The 13,663-nt window shown below is 51.2% G+C and overlaps 1 protein-coding gene across 1 annotated transcript in view; it reads right to left on the minus strand.

Moving 5' to 3' along the window:
* Positions 1 to 1,316: 1,316 nt before the first annotated feature.
* Positions 1,317 to 13,663, minus strand: part of SCNN1G (sodium channel epithelial 1 gamma subunit) — a gene marked incomplete at its 5' end in the record, with an annotated part of 17,590 nt that continues 5,243 nt past the window's right edge. Inside the window, 11 exons of the mRNA XM_019512591.1 lie at positions 1,317 to 2,229; positions 2,769 to 2,844; positions 3,047 to 3,108; positions 3,656 to 3,713; positions 3,807 to 3,885; positions 4,351 to 4,468; positions 5,701 to 5,799; positions 8,634 to 8,797; positions 9,256 to 9,359; positions 11,359 to 11,552; positions 12,289 to 12,580. Of these exons, the coding sequence (XP_019368136.1) occupies positions 1,840 to 2,229; positions 2,769 to 2,844; positions 3,047 to 3,108; positions 3,656 to 3,713; positions 3,807 to 3,885; positions 4,351 to 4,468; positions 5,701 to 5,799; positions 8,634 to 8,797; positions 9,256 to 9,359; positions 11,359 to 11,552; positions 12,289 to 12,580 (1,636 nt within the window). The remainder of the gene's footprint in view (positions 2,230 to 2,768; positions 2,845 to 3,046; positions 3,109 to 3,655; positions 3,714 to 3,806; positions 3,886 to 4,350; positions 4,469 to 5,700; positions 5,800 to 8,633; positions 8,798 to 9,255; positions 9,360 to 11,358; positions 11,553 to 12,288; positions 12,581 to 13,663) is intronic.

Raw genomic sequence — 13,663 nt, forward strand, 5'->3', positions numbered from 1 at the left:
GCATTCCTGTGCATGTGGCTTTGGGTCCAACACACGTAGGAGAGAACAAAGGGAACTCCAGCCTTGCCGCCAGGCTCAGGCCCGCTGCACTGCGGGCCATGGGGATTTTGCTGTTCCCTCCACACACTACAGAATTGGGATCTGGATGTTCTTGTTCATGTGCTTGCAGCAGGGAAATTTATAACTGAAAGGTCTAAGCTCTCCTGGGAGAAAAGGTACAAGCAGTGACACTTATAGCAGTTGGTTTGAAATCCAGGGACTGTCTCAATGGGCTGGAGGCCGAGAGGGTCTGGGCTGTGGTGGTACTAGTGCATGGAGCATTCATACAATCACAGGAAATTTGGGTTGGAAGGCAGCTCAGGAGGTCACATCTACTCCAACCCCCTGCTCCAAGCAGGACCAGCCCTGACTACATCATCCCAGCCAAGGCTTTGTCAAGCCAGGTCTTGAAAACCTCCAGGGATGGAGAGTCCACCACCTCTCTGGGTAACCTGTGCCAGTGCTTTACTGCCCTCCTAGTGAGAGAGCTTTTCCTAACATCCAACCTCAACTTCCCTTTCTGCAGCGTAAGCCCATTGCTCCTTGTCCTGCCATCTGCCCCCACTGCGAACTGTCCAGCTCCATCCTCTTTGCAGCCCCCCTGCAGGAGTTGACAGCTGCTATTCGATCCCCCTCAGTCTTCTTTTCTGCAGACTAAATCAGCCCATTTCCTTCAGCTTCTCCTCACCAGTCCTGTCCCCCAGCCCCACAACTGTTTTCATTGCTCTACACTGACTCTCTCCAATGTGTCCACATCCTTTCTGTTGTGGGGGGGCCACAGCTGGAATTTGGCAACAGAGGATACTAGGATCAGTGCATCTTCTGTCTGCTCTTCCCGTCACACCTGGCTGCAGGGACGTCAGAGCAGCAGCTGTACTAACTGCTGGGGATGGGGATGGGGGATTTGTTATCACTCTGCCCTGGGGGAGGAGATTTCTTCTCCCTCCCAGCCCTGGTGATGCTCCATGCTCTGGGTGTTGGCACAGACCGCCCTAGCACTGGGGTGATATTTGAATGGCGGTCTCAGGCCAGGGGTCTTGGGCCATGACTGAAATGACTGTGAGAAGGGGGTTCCAAGGGTTCCCAGCACCTGCACAGCTCAAATGAGATCCTGTGGGTACAGGAGCAGCTGGCCGGGCTGTGTGAAGACAGGCCTCCCCTTGTAGAGACGAGTCTCATTGTTCTGCCTTCACTTTCGGACACTGGAAAGGACTGTTTTGGGACTGACTTTAGCTCCCTTACTCCAATGGGGTGATAACTTGCTCTAGAAGTGGTTCTTTTGGCTTTAAAGTTCTCCCCCTGGACCAGGAGCCACGCTGGCAGTAAGGCCTTGAGTGAAAGGGGATACAGCTTAACAACGCGTTTTCCTTTCCACTAGCAGCATGTGGCATCTGGGTGGATTCCACTCTCCTCCCAAACCTCCCTGTCTCCCAGCAATGGACTCTGGCCTCCCCTAAGGCCTGGCCTGGCCCGTGCACTGGGATGCCGATGAGGAGCCGCAAGCAGTCACAGCATTAGCACCAGACAGGTGAACGATGTGCAGCTTGTCCACAATGTTTGTCATTGTCTTCGTGAAGACACGAGCTCTCTGCTGCTGGAGATGCCAGGCCTGCCGTGCCCTCTGGCCAAGCCCTCATGCCTGGTGTTTGCTCAGGGATGCTTTTAACAGAAAGCTCCAAATCTCCCACTTAGAGTCCAAACACCATCTACCCCCAAGGGCAAACCCCCAGACGCATGCCCTTGGCTCCTGGGTCACATGTCCACTGTCTTTGGCACCGACATGAGGAGATCAATATTGCCTCAGCGGCTCTCGGTCTCTAGTGTGTCAGGCAGCTGTTCGGTAAATGCGGTGTCTAGTCGCAAAGTGCTGTAGTTGGGTGGGGGAGTCCTGGGCAAGTGATTTTCCTGGGGCAGCGGCAAGCGAAGGGCAGTGTTAAAGGTTGGCAAGTCCTCGTCGATGCACGCTGGGTTGTCATGGCCCTGCTTGCCCGGACCGGTCCCCTGGGCAGGCAACTGGCTCTGCTTGGCCTTTCGGGAATTCCACCATTTCTTTGTCTTCTGCCAGCGGCGCCGCATGATGATGGAGAGAGAGTCAATGAAGAAAACCTCAACAATCTCAATGACACACACCACGGAGCAGCTCATCCACAGGCCCAGCTGGCCCCCGAAGTTGGAAAGCAGAATGACAATCTGGAGTAGCAGGGAGCACAAGGTTATTTGGAGCTCACTGGGAACAGCAGCAGGGGTGGTCACGGGGTGCACAGCAGGCCGGACAACAACGGCTGCCTGCCTGATGGGGAAGATTGATCACTAGGGGAGGGCACAATGGCACGGGCCAGTCTCTATTTCCTGCCTACTCCACTCTTGCTCCAGAAATAGAAGCCAGTATTTACATGGAAACGTCTCTTAAGCCTAGTTTTGGGGCAGCTGATAGCAGAGAGGTGCCCATGTCAAGGAGGACAAGGACTGAATGGGGTTTGGAGACTGTACGAGATGGTCCTGCCTCAGGCAGCGGTTGGACTAGGTGACTTCTGGAGGTCCCTTCCAGCCCCACTGCTCTGCGGCTCTGACTGAACACCCTCACAAGCCTGGGGACGGTTGCCAAAGGGCAGGATGGCGGGCACACTGGAAGGCACCTCGTGGGAACCTTTGTCCTGCCACCACCTGTGCCCAGCACATCTTGGGGCTTTGGAGCAGCTTTCACCAGTGCTGAACTGAGTCATACTTACGTTGTTGGCAGGATTCTCGGAAATGAATCTCTTGTTCAGGTCTTTGTAAAACACCATCAGGTTTGCGAGGTCCGTTCTGAAAAGGGAGAGGAGGGAGCAGATCCAGGCGTTAGTAAAACTATAACATGAGACGCGCTGAAAAATTATTTAAATAACCAGTTGGACAAGTAGGGCCAGGCCAGTCCAAGAGAACTGTTTTTCCAATTGCTGTCATTAGGGCTGCAGAGATTGTATCTGAGCTGGAGACACAGGCTAAGAACACCCAGGGAGAAACTTACTTCTTTAACATCTTGTTGATTTTCTGCCCTTTGTCCCAAGAGAGGACCCGGAGCATCCAGTCCTGAGAAAATAAGAGCACAAAGCAGCAGCCGTGAGCACCAGAGTGGGGGCCCCAGGGGCGAGAGCCCACCTCATGCCCGCTTCATTCAGATAGGGATTCCCGGCCGGACCAGAATGCCTGGTGCGAGGGGCGGCCAGGACCCAAGGGCAAGGTGGCAGTTCAGGCGTGCAGCTGTCTGGGTGGGAATATTGTCCTTGCTGCTGGGCCTGGAGGCCTTGTGTGCTGCAGGTAGAAGCACTACAGGGCTGCTCTAAAGGTGTAAAGGTGCCTCACTTCAGAGGCTGCACCACAGGGTTTACCTGGCACTGTGGGGCCTGCAAGGCTTCTTCCCTCCCCTTTCGTTCTGACTTGCCATTCTCTCTGTGTAACCTGCCTCCCCACCATGCAAAATCTAGGATCTTCCCACCATCCTGGAGGGGGCTGTGAACCCCTGGAGGATGTGGAATGGCAGCATTAGCAGCCTTGGCTGGAAGAGAGCGCGCCAGCCATGCTGGAAGCAGCCCCTATTACCCTCATGGCGTCACAGCTGAGCACAACTGGGGCTTACCTCCGAAGCGGTGGATGGCCACTGGGCTATGCTGGTGGTGAGCGCCCACTCCTTAAAGCTAGGAAGGGAAGAAGCATTGTGTGAGCCACATGTTTGAATTCTTGCCCGCAGAAAGCTTTATATTTCCTGCCTGGTTTGTGGTGGGACATACCTGCAGGCTTCTTTGCACTTCTGCTGACAGTCCAACTGCTCCTTCACAAACTTCTCATGCAACTTATAGTAGCAGTACACTGGAAAGAGAGCCCAGGGTCAGAGTCTCAGGAGGACATGAGGAAGACTGGTCATGGGGTGACTGCTAGGATGGGGCTTAGATTGAAGATCTACCTTGGCCTTACTACCTCATCTGTGTGACCTCAGGCAGGTCCCCTCAGGACCCCTTTGGGTCTCTGCTCCAATACTTTCCTTACACATCCAACCTCAAACTCAGGTGGGGCCTCTGAATGCTACTGTAATACCAATTATTAATAAGCACTTAGTGAGGTTTAGAGACAAGCTGGGCATGAGCTTCCAGGCTCAGCAATGAAAGGATAATCAGTGTAGCCTGTGTAAGTGTGAGGCAGTTTGCTGTTTCCTACTGCTCCATGGGCTTGTGTTGGGGGTCTGGTGAGAGGGGATGTGCCTGTTAGGGGCATTTGCTGGCTGCAGCTGGGCTGGAAAGGAGCCTGTGTGGGTTGCTCATGCTCTTAAGAACTTACTCCAGCTGGGATGTTTCTTGTAGTTGCAGTACTCAGCCCCAGCAGGCAAGGGCTGGGCATACTGGGCACAGCCGCAGTGATCCACCATGGCCCTCTGGAAGCAGGAGTGAAGGCAAATCTGTAAGGGGGGAAAAAAACCCTACCGCTGAGTTTCTAGGAGTTGACAACTGGGCAACAAGGCCCCGAACCCTGTGTGCAACCCCCTTCCTGCTCCATGCACGCAAGGCTGGAGCTGTGGCAGCTGCAGGATCCAGACCCTGATTCTCTGTCCCTCCCCTCAGCGTGTTGAGAATAACCAAGGGCAGAAACCCCATCGCACCAGCTGACCAGGCCCGCTGCTGGCTGAGTCTAAAACAATGACACGGGGGGACTTGCTCCTTGAGCAGCAGAGAAAAGCTGGGCCAGAAATAAAGACACTTTCTCTTGTTGCAGGGAGCCTTGGTGTTACCCTTATTTCCTCCCCTGCCTTCAAAGTCTTCTGCACGCGTCTTCAGCCACCCAACCTCGAGCTGCCCTGCGTTGGAGTCTGAGAGCCAGGCAGCAAGGGTGTGGAGGTCAGCAGAAAATGTCAGCAGATTCTGCTCATTTCTGCTGATGCCTGTTTAGCAAATGGCATTTCCCGGGACTAGCAGACTTGCTGCTCTGTTTCATGGGCATTGCTGACTACAGCACATCAAATTTTCTGTAGGTAGGCACTGAGCTTCCCACTGTGCACAGGGGTCCATGCTGTAGTGAACTAATCCTACTGGGAGCCCAGAGGCCGTCTGTCTGACCCTGTCTGTCCCCCCCATCACAGGAGGCTGCATTGTTAATAGTCATTAAAATGAAAATTAGCCCCTTGGCTCTGGATTTACAAGCAGCAGGTAATACAAGCGCAATTGGAATTATAGCCCTTGCGGTGGAGAATGACTGGCACCCTTGAGGAGGAACCAATTAAAGAAGCTATGCAAAATTAATGGAAAATTAAATCAGCAAGCATCCTGCTAGTCAGACACTGATTAGATGGTATCAGTTATTTCTGCAGTCCTACAGGTCACAGTTTCTGGCTTCAAGGGCTAATAAGCTGCAACATTTGCTCAGCTGGGATTCGCTAGTCCAGCAGTCCCAGAAAAGTGCCTGATGAGTTCATTCTTTCTTTATCTGACAAAAATCCCCAAGGCAACTTCAACCTTCACCTGCTTGGGAATAGTCCTGACTTACAAAGTACTCTCATACTTGACAGCAATGATCCAAGACACTTTATCCTATGCTAAAGCCATTGCAGGTCTTGGGGTATCACGGTAGAGTGCTGCAGAGCTGTTTATACATGTCATGCCCAAATATTTGACAAAACAAATGTAACAGCCTTACCTGGAGAGAGTAGGTCTTGTTGTAGAGGTTTTCCACATTTATATCTGTGCCAGTCTCTGTGCAGTCGCTGTATGGTTCACTGAGCTTGCGAGACTGCGTCTGAAACCCAGAGAAGAGCAGATGTTGATCTGAGAGAGTACAAATGAGCTGAAGGACAGAGACCACCGAGTACCACTTTGCTGATACCCAGGGATTGACGTTCAAACTGTAACAAGGATGGGGCAGGTCTGAACTGTGATATGCCTTTTGTTGCTTCACTGAAATATTCTGGGGCCTCTTAATAACTTGCCAAAATGGGTAAGGCTGCAGCTGTCCGTTCCCCCCACACCTGTAGAGATGGGTGTTATGGATGTGTGAGGGTGAATGGTGACACATTGTAGTGTCAGAGGTGAGGTTTTTCTTTGTTTAACTTTGCTGGTGAAGATGCCAGCGAGCCTGGTACCTGGGCACTGCAAAGGATTATGGCTGGACTTACTGCCACAGCAGTGATTGGGCAAAACCCACGTAACCAAATTATGGGACCAGCGAGATGCTGCATCTTCCTTCTGCTTCCTACATCTGTACAACTAGCTGTGCTTAGCACAGAAGCTGCCTATTTAGAAACCTGGCAGGCATGATCCCCAAGTTATGAAAGAGGGGCATAGCTTCTGTAATGTCCTCAGGCACACTTTGAAATCCAGGCCTCTCATGGTCAGTGCTGGGCTCTTCAGGCAGGTCCTCGATATGGCAGTGGATTTTTAATAGACACGTGTCATTTTTATAGAGAACTCTGCCCACCTGTACCAACAGGATGTACCCTTCTGGATTACAGGCCACGTTCCTAATGCAGTTATGGCACTGAGCCCATGTCTAGGTCAGAAACGTTGACAAAGCTGCTTGTGTGCAACACCTGGACTGTACTGGTCATTGACTTTAAACAGGTCTCGTCTTGGTGATGGGGAGTGCAAGCCCCCCCATCACCAAGACAGCGATTTATTTCTGTGCGCCAACAGAAATGCGCGTGCATCTGCTGTGTGTCTAGAAACCCACACTTCCATGTGAGAGATCATTCCTGGTCCGGTACCACCCCATCTGTCCCCTCATTGGCATGGGTGCAATGCACAGCTCTTAGCTGCACTCTACTTTGCAGGTGCAGGAGTGATCAGGGGGCTCTGGAGACCCCATGGCTATGCATGAAGCAGTCGTAAATTGGCAATCACAAATCTCTCCTGATAGCCTTTAGAAATAACCAGCGTAGATGTTTCTTTCTCTTGGTAGCCCCTGTACAGATATGTCACTTTTGGCACTGACCCTCCTGATGCATCAGTCTGCAATCAGGCCACCTGTGGGTGCCAAACCACTTTAGTCCTATCTGACAAATGTGATTCCCCCAATGTTTTCTACTGCGTGAGATGATCTTTTTTTTGGGTGCCACGAGGTTAATCACCTAAAGATTCAGAATGTTTTTGCATCTATTTTGTATCAGTTACTGGGAAGAATCTCAGGCTTGCATGGCCTCAGTTTTTCCTGTCTGGATGACCATTGTTTTTTTGCTGAGTGCCATGTCCTGACTAGGGGCTGCTGATGCCAACAGATGCCCAGCACTAGCTTTGGGGAATGCCAGGTGAACAATGCCTTTCAGCGATACCTAGCTGTCCTGGTAGAGCTTTACTAGTGATTTGCACAGATGGGAGGTCTTATCTGGTAGGCAGCAAACAGGGCTGTGGACCCAAGGCTGGGTTTGGAGAGAGATAAGCCAGAGAACTTGTAATGTAGACTGTGTTGGGCAGGGGTGTGCCTGGCTGTGCTGGCAGAAGAGGACTCCTGCTCCCCCCAGGGAAGTGGTATGAGAAGAGGGGGAGCAGAAAGCCTCCTGCTAGCAAAGCTACATCTGTCCCAGGGGCCCCAGCCAGCCTGTAATGCAGACAAGCCCTGAGCATCTACAGATCTAAACACCCTGCTGCTGATGGCCCAAGCTTGGCTCCACCCTAAAATCCACTAGCCTCATTGAATCCTCCTCCTCTGGAAGGCAATATAAACATGGCTTTCTCCTGCTTTTTTAAAGTTGATAGCTGGTGCCTGGGCTCTCCAAACAGCTGGCTGATAGCACATTTGAAACAGTCAGCCTGACTCCTGCTGTCCTTTCTAATGCAGGGAGCTTTGGGATGTGGCACACCCAGCCACGCCAAACAGCAGTTTAGCTGGTGTTTCTGATACAGCCAGCCTAACAATCCTGACTTCTCTGCCCATCCAGGTGCTGGGAAAGCTTGTATTACTCAACTTTGTCATCCCAGCAACTCAGCAGAAACCCCTTGGGTCACAAGGCTTGGTTTGCACTTCTGGCATCTTCTAGCACTGCACTGATGCCCCCCACGCTGGCTAAATACTCATGTCGGTGCAAAGGCAGCACCCAGAAGGGTCTTCACGGCCAGGAGAGTGAGACAATGAGCAAGCACAGGACCCGTCTACCCCACCAAAGCAGCCATGCATGGCTTGTGCTGTTTGGACCTGGCTATAATACAGTCTGACACATCTGCTCTGGCTAGCTCAAACCTGCCTCAGCCACAGCTGTGTCTATACTGTGCTACAGCAAAGGGTGTGTGCTACTGTCTGATGGGGGCTAGATTTTTTGCGATAGAAAACCAAGTCCTTAAGCAATCAATGGGGGGGTGCACACAGAACCCTGGTTGGTGTGGGACTCCTTGAGGGTTGGCTCTCCAACCATCCTCTGTGTGAGCAATAAGGCAGGGTTCAGAAAACTGCCAGTGCATATAAATGCTGGTTATTCCCCTCTGGCCTCGGAGTGTCAGATCTCCAGACCCAGGGTGTAAATGCACCTCTCTACCTCTGTGCTGACACTCGTGGCTATGCCACATTCATTTTGGCCTGTCTCTCACACATGGCATTGGTATCTGAAAGCTGCATGCCCGGGGAGCAAGATCGTAGTCACTCACAAAATGCATCCCTATGGAGGTGGCAGTCGCTGTCTCGATCTCTGTGCCGATATCTTCAATGAAGGGATATTCGTTTTGGTCGTGGATGATGATCTTGGCCCCAGTTGATGTCACCAAGAAAGGATTGTAGTCTGCTTCCTCTATATAAAGGACAACCTGTAATCCTGCAGAACAGAGCAATGGCATGCTTAGACTAGGATATCGTGATCTCTATGATCCTATAAGCTAGAGCTCTTTCTCCATGGACGAGGCAGGGAGAGCAGCACAGTCATTAAGTACAATTGTTAAGATACCAGTTGGGTGTATTAATGCCAGGCCAAGCACAGCTGCAGCTATTACTGGCTTTTGACAGCATCCAGCACGAGTAACAACAGTACCAGTCGAGGTGGTTACTGAATACCCATTAAAAGTTATATAACAGGGAGGAATGATTTCAGATGGAACATGCTGGTGATGCAATGATGCCACCTCTTTATTCTTTAGCAGTAGTCCAGAGAAGAACTTGTTTGAACCCGGCCAGTCAGGTTACACATCTAACGCCCGCGTCGGCTGCCCTCCCCCCACAACCAGAATGATCAACATTTCACTGAACAACCTGCCTTCTACTACCATGGTTCCTTACCGTACTCGCTGCCTCCTGTGGAGGTGCTCAGGATCGTCCCATTTTCTCCACTGTTGAAGGTGTAGCAGTTGCCGTGCAGCGGGTGATAGAACGGAGTGAAGTTTCTGAAAGAGACCAGAGATGCTGTTCATGCTGCGTTCTAACTGCCTGTGGCAATGCAAATGTCTCGCCTTTTCTCCAGCCTGAGCATCTAAACTCTGGTGATGATGGAGAGCAAGCAGGGCTAGACCGTGGGGTGTTTTCCCCCCTGGAAAATCTGGTTTTGGTCATCTTGACCCTATGTGTAAATGTGGCCTGGACTCAATAAATTGTTTCAGCTGAGTTGTGTTGTTTTCCACCCCCTCTGTTCCCCCTGGGCTAGGTTAAAAAAAGGAGTTAGTTGAGCCAGGGCTGCTGCTCATCTTGTATCCAGTGGTTGGGGCTTCCACATGGGATATGGGAGACCTGGGTTCAATTCCACCCTCTGCTTGCAGGGTTTGACTCTGTTACTTTGCCCCTGCCAGGGGAATCCCACAACACCAGGTTACAGGGTATTTCTGAGGGAGTAAGTCTCCCTCAGTTCCTCTGCTGGAGACCGTTTCACTTTGTAGAAAATACTATAATGCTCATTGAGCTAGCAGCACAGGGTGAGAGTGACTGTCTAGCCTGGTGGCTCATGTTCTCACCTGGCAGGTGGGATGTATAGGTTCCAGTCTATCAAATATTTAAGTATTTTTATACAAAGTGAAACAGCATCAATGGGAGGTGTTAAGAGCAAACCCTTTCCCTGAACATGGTGTTTTGTGGCAGCTGGGGCATTTCCCTGGGAGAGGGGTGATGCTCATTCAAGGCAGAGGAGGGACTGGAATCCCAGCCTGGGCTGGCTCTGGTAAAAGGAGGACAGTGGCAGCAGCACACTGAGTGATGACTAAGCCTGGCGCTCAGGTTCTTTTGCTTGGTTCTGGGGAAGAGAAAGCAAAGTGATCGTGCTTCTAATGCCAAGAGAAATCCCAGCATTTACACTTCAGTTTTGATTTAAACTGAAACATTTTTTTTAATGGCCTGGTTACTGAAGTGGAAAATTAAGTGTTTGCACAGCCCTAACAGCAAGTGCTTAATGGCTTTTGGAACTGGCATGACCCAACTTCTGATATAAAGGGCAAGCCAAGCCGTCTTGTAAAAGGGGGTGTGCTGGAGTACCTGTGTCTACACTAGGGGAGTCTGTTGGCACAATTACATGTTGGGAGAGTACAAGGAGGTGTGACCCCAGACACAGCTCCCTTGACACAAGTCTGGAGCATAAACCTGGCTTAACTGTCTTAACAAATGCTGGCCCTTCTAGGTGGGGAGTCTAGTCAATAAAGACTAATTAACGGACAGTTCAGAGTTGAAGTGCATGGACCCCTCCATGTGGCTGCTCTCATTTGGAAGTCAAAGTGGCTGCCTCCCTGTAGCCCAGACACCATGAGCATCTGATGTGCTTCAAGGCCACTTTGACTTCCAAATGAGAGTGCCCGTATAGGGGACCACACACATCCACTTGACATCACTAGAAAATCCTTTTTATATCTCCTGCAGCTACAAGCTGTAAGGTGAGATCCTGGTTTCCTGAAGTCAATGGGCGTCTTGCCATTGTCTTCAGCCCTCACTTCACCTTAACAACACACTTACCTGAACCAATTCAGCACTGTTAAATAGCACAGCAAGGTCAAACTAACATCACATCATTAAAGTAACATTCGTTATTCAGACTGAAAGAAGACTGAAGTCTGTAGTTTCTCTTTCTCTCTCTGCACTGTTTCCATTATACCTTTTTTAATTCTAGCTTGGAAAGGGGGTCACTTCTTCTTTGCCTCTGTTTGGTTGCCAGGGCAGGCAGTTTCATTCCCAGCTTGCAGGCATGGTGTAATTCTGCAGGGAAAGCATTACTGCAGATTTCTAGCGCAATTAGAGTCGTGAGGACATTTCTATATGAAACCTACACTTCCAGCAAATTAAACACTGGAGTGGGTATGTCCTGTGGGCTTTGAACTTGGCAAATAGCAAATAACAAACATGTAATTCCTACACGATTTAGTGTTAGAAGCGAGCAGCTAGACTGGCAAGTAATTTTTGTGCACTCACCTTGTATCACAAGACAGGCCATCAAAGAAACATGTTAGCAGAAGGTCATCAGCCGAATAGCCCATATTCACCTTCCTCTCCAGGGGAATTTGTGCCATGATGTTCATATAATGCAGTTTGTACCATTCTTGAATAGCGTTGACACCAGAACTGAATGTGTAAACTGCACAGTCGCTGCTGTTGTTTGGGTCACACTAATAATTAGAAAAGGGAAAATGAGTGTCAGGCAGGGAACATTTGGTGTATTGTATTGAAGCATCTGCAATGTGGTTATTGCTCTATAATACTCCTCACACAGGACATTTTTAGTGGCAGCAAAGAGATGAATGGAGCAGTATGGAGTGTGTAAGCCCAGGAAGAGAGGTTGCTCTTCCAAAAGATACAGGGTGGTAGCCTTCAGGTAAGAGGGCTCTGTGCGTCCTACAGGAAACCATTCCAGAAAGGTATGAGGAAGCAAAGTAGCCCGCTTGAGGGTAAGTAACAAGTAACTTTTCTTTGGAGGATGCACTTCAGAAACTCCGTATGTTTAGCCCTGCAGAAGCACAACCAGTTGCCTGGTGGAGCTGATGCAGGGGGTCTAGGAGGTGACCGTTTCGTGCTCCGGGGAGAAGGTAATGGGTGGCAGTAACAAGGAAGCAACCGAGGCTAGATTTCAGATGGTGCTTTCTCCCCGCTGGTTGCAGTAGGGAGTGGAACCTGGCAGAATGGAAATGCTCAAGGAAAGGCCAGAAGGATGTGTGCTCATTTTAAATTGCACCCCATGTCAGGGACTGGACGACGGACTGGGAGATGCCCTGAAGGTTCCCTTTATGCCTCTCTGAAACCATGCTTCACTCCCACTCGGACGCTGCGCTCAGCAGCTGGTCAAACAACACCCACGAACTTTGGCTCTAGCATACACCCACCCCGCCCAGCAATGTGCCCACTCACCAGCTGAAAGCCGATCATGTTTTGTGGATCCCCAGTATTCGTGGACCCTTTGTGGAAGACGTTGGACTCAATTTTCCGCTTGTGCCCGCTGTGAAGGTCGGTGGCTTCTTTCCGAATGAGGTCCTCGAACCTGAGCAGTGGGACTTTCTCAAGGTATTGATACTCTGTCACGTTCCTGTCCTCTGCATCCCGGCGGACCTTGGGTTTGCCTTCTGAAAACCCGTATAAAGACTCCAGTGCGATTCTGGTCTCTTTGTCCAGCTCGGACAGGTACTCTTTTATCACACTGTACCTGCATTGGGGAGAAGGGGACAGGAAATAATGTTTGCAGTGCTCTTCCAGTGTCATCTCCTGCTCCAGTTCTCAATGCTGTTTTCTGTCTGCTGTTCAGCATGGGGACAGCCAGCTATTCCTCCCTCCCCTGCCTAGACAGACTGAGCACTGACACGGTACCTGGCCTACCGTTGGGAAATGTTATCAGTGGAATTCTGGGAACTGGCATGGGGAGTATCAGGATCGTGGTGGGATCATGGAGGAAAATTGTGAACAGAGCTAGGCTGAGCTGTGGAGGAAGTTGTTGTAAAATCTGGACTCTAAAGGCATTGTCATGGAGCTGGAGGAGCAGGAGAAGCAGCAGCAGATAGCGCGGGTCTTACATTTATTGCTCAAGTGAAGACTACAGAGATGAGTAAGATGGGTAGGAAATGGCAAAGGGATTCGCCTTGGAAAAACATACAGCAGCGGGCGGCGGGGAGCAGGGTAGACAACAGTCTGAGTTGCAAAATCCTCAGTGGGCAAAAGAGCTGCATCTCAGCTGGAGCGGCTGAGGGAGACGAGGAACGGGAGAGAGAACAGCGAAGGAGAAGCAAGAGGGCCGTGCGGGCGGGCAGCGGGGGAACCCGACAGCCCCTTTCTGCATCCCTCGGAGACGGCCAGCCTGGGGTCTTGCCCCAATAGCCTGCTCCTGGGAAAAGGGAGCTGGGGGGAAAGGCAGAGAAATGACCAGGCGACGGATGGGCAGCTGTAGAAAGATTACATCCATCCGGCTCGCCCCAGCGCAGGAGAGATGAAGCCCCGGATTACAGGTGGAGTGCTCAGAGCAGCAGCAGCGGAGGATCCCTATGCCTGAGGAAGGGTGCTTGTGCCCCAAAGCTGGCAAAGAACTTTTTCTCTGCCTATTATCGCCTAATAAAAGAGGTCCCATTTCCTGGAAAAGCCTGGCCGCCTAATAACGACATCACGTCTACCCAGAGAACCTGGCCCGGTTGCAAGCCACGCAGAGGACGGCCGCTTTTCCCGACTGCTGGGGTGGTCTCGTAGGAGACACGGCACCCTCCCGCGGCCGCTCGTGCGATGGGAGGCCCGGGCCGGCCGG

The sequence above is a fragment of the Gavialis gangeticus genome, unplaced genomic scaffold, assembly GCF_001723915.1.
Source record: "Gavialis gangeticus isolate Ggan-Ray unplaced genomic scaffold, GavGan_comp1, whole genome shotgun sequence".
Taxonomy (NCBI): domain Eukaryota; kingdom Metazoa; phylum Chordata; order Crocodylia; family Gavialidae; genus Gavialis; species Gavialis gangeticus.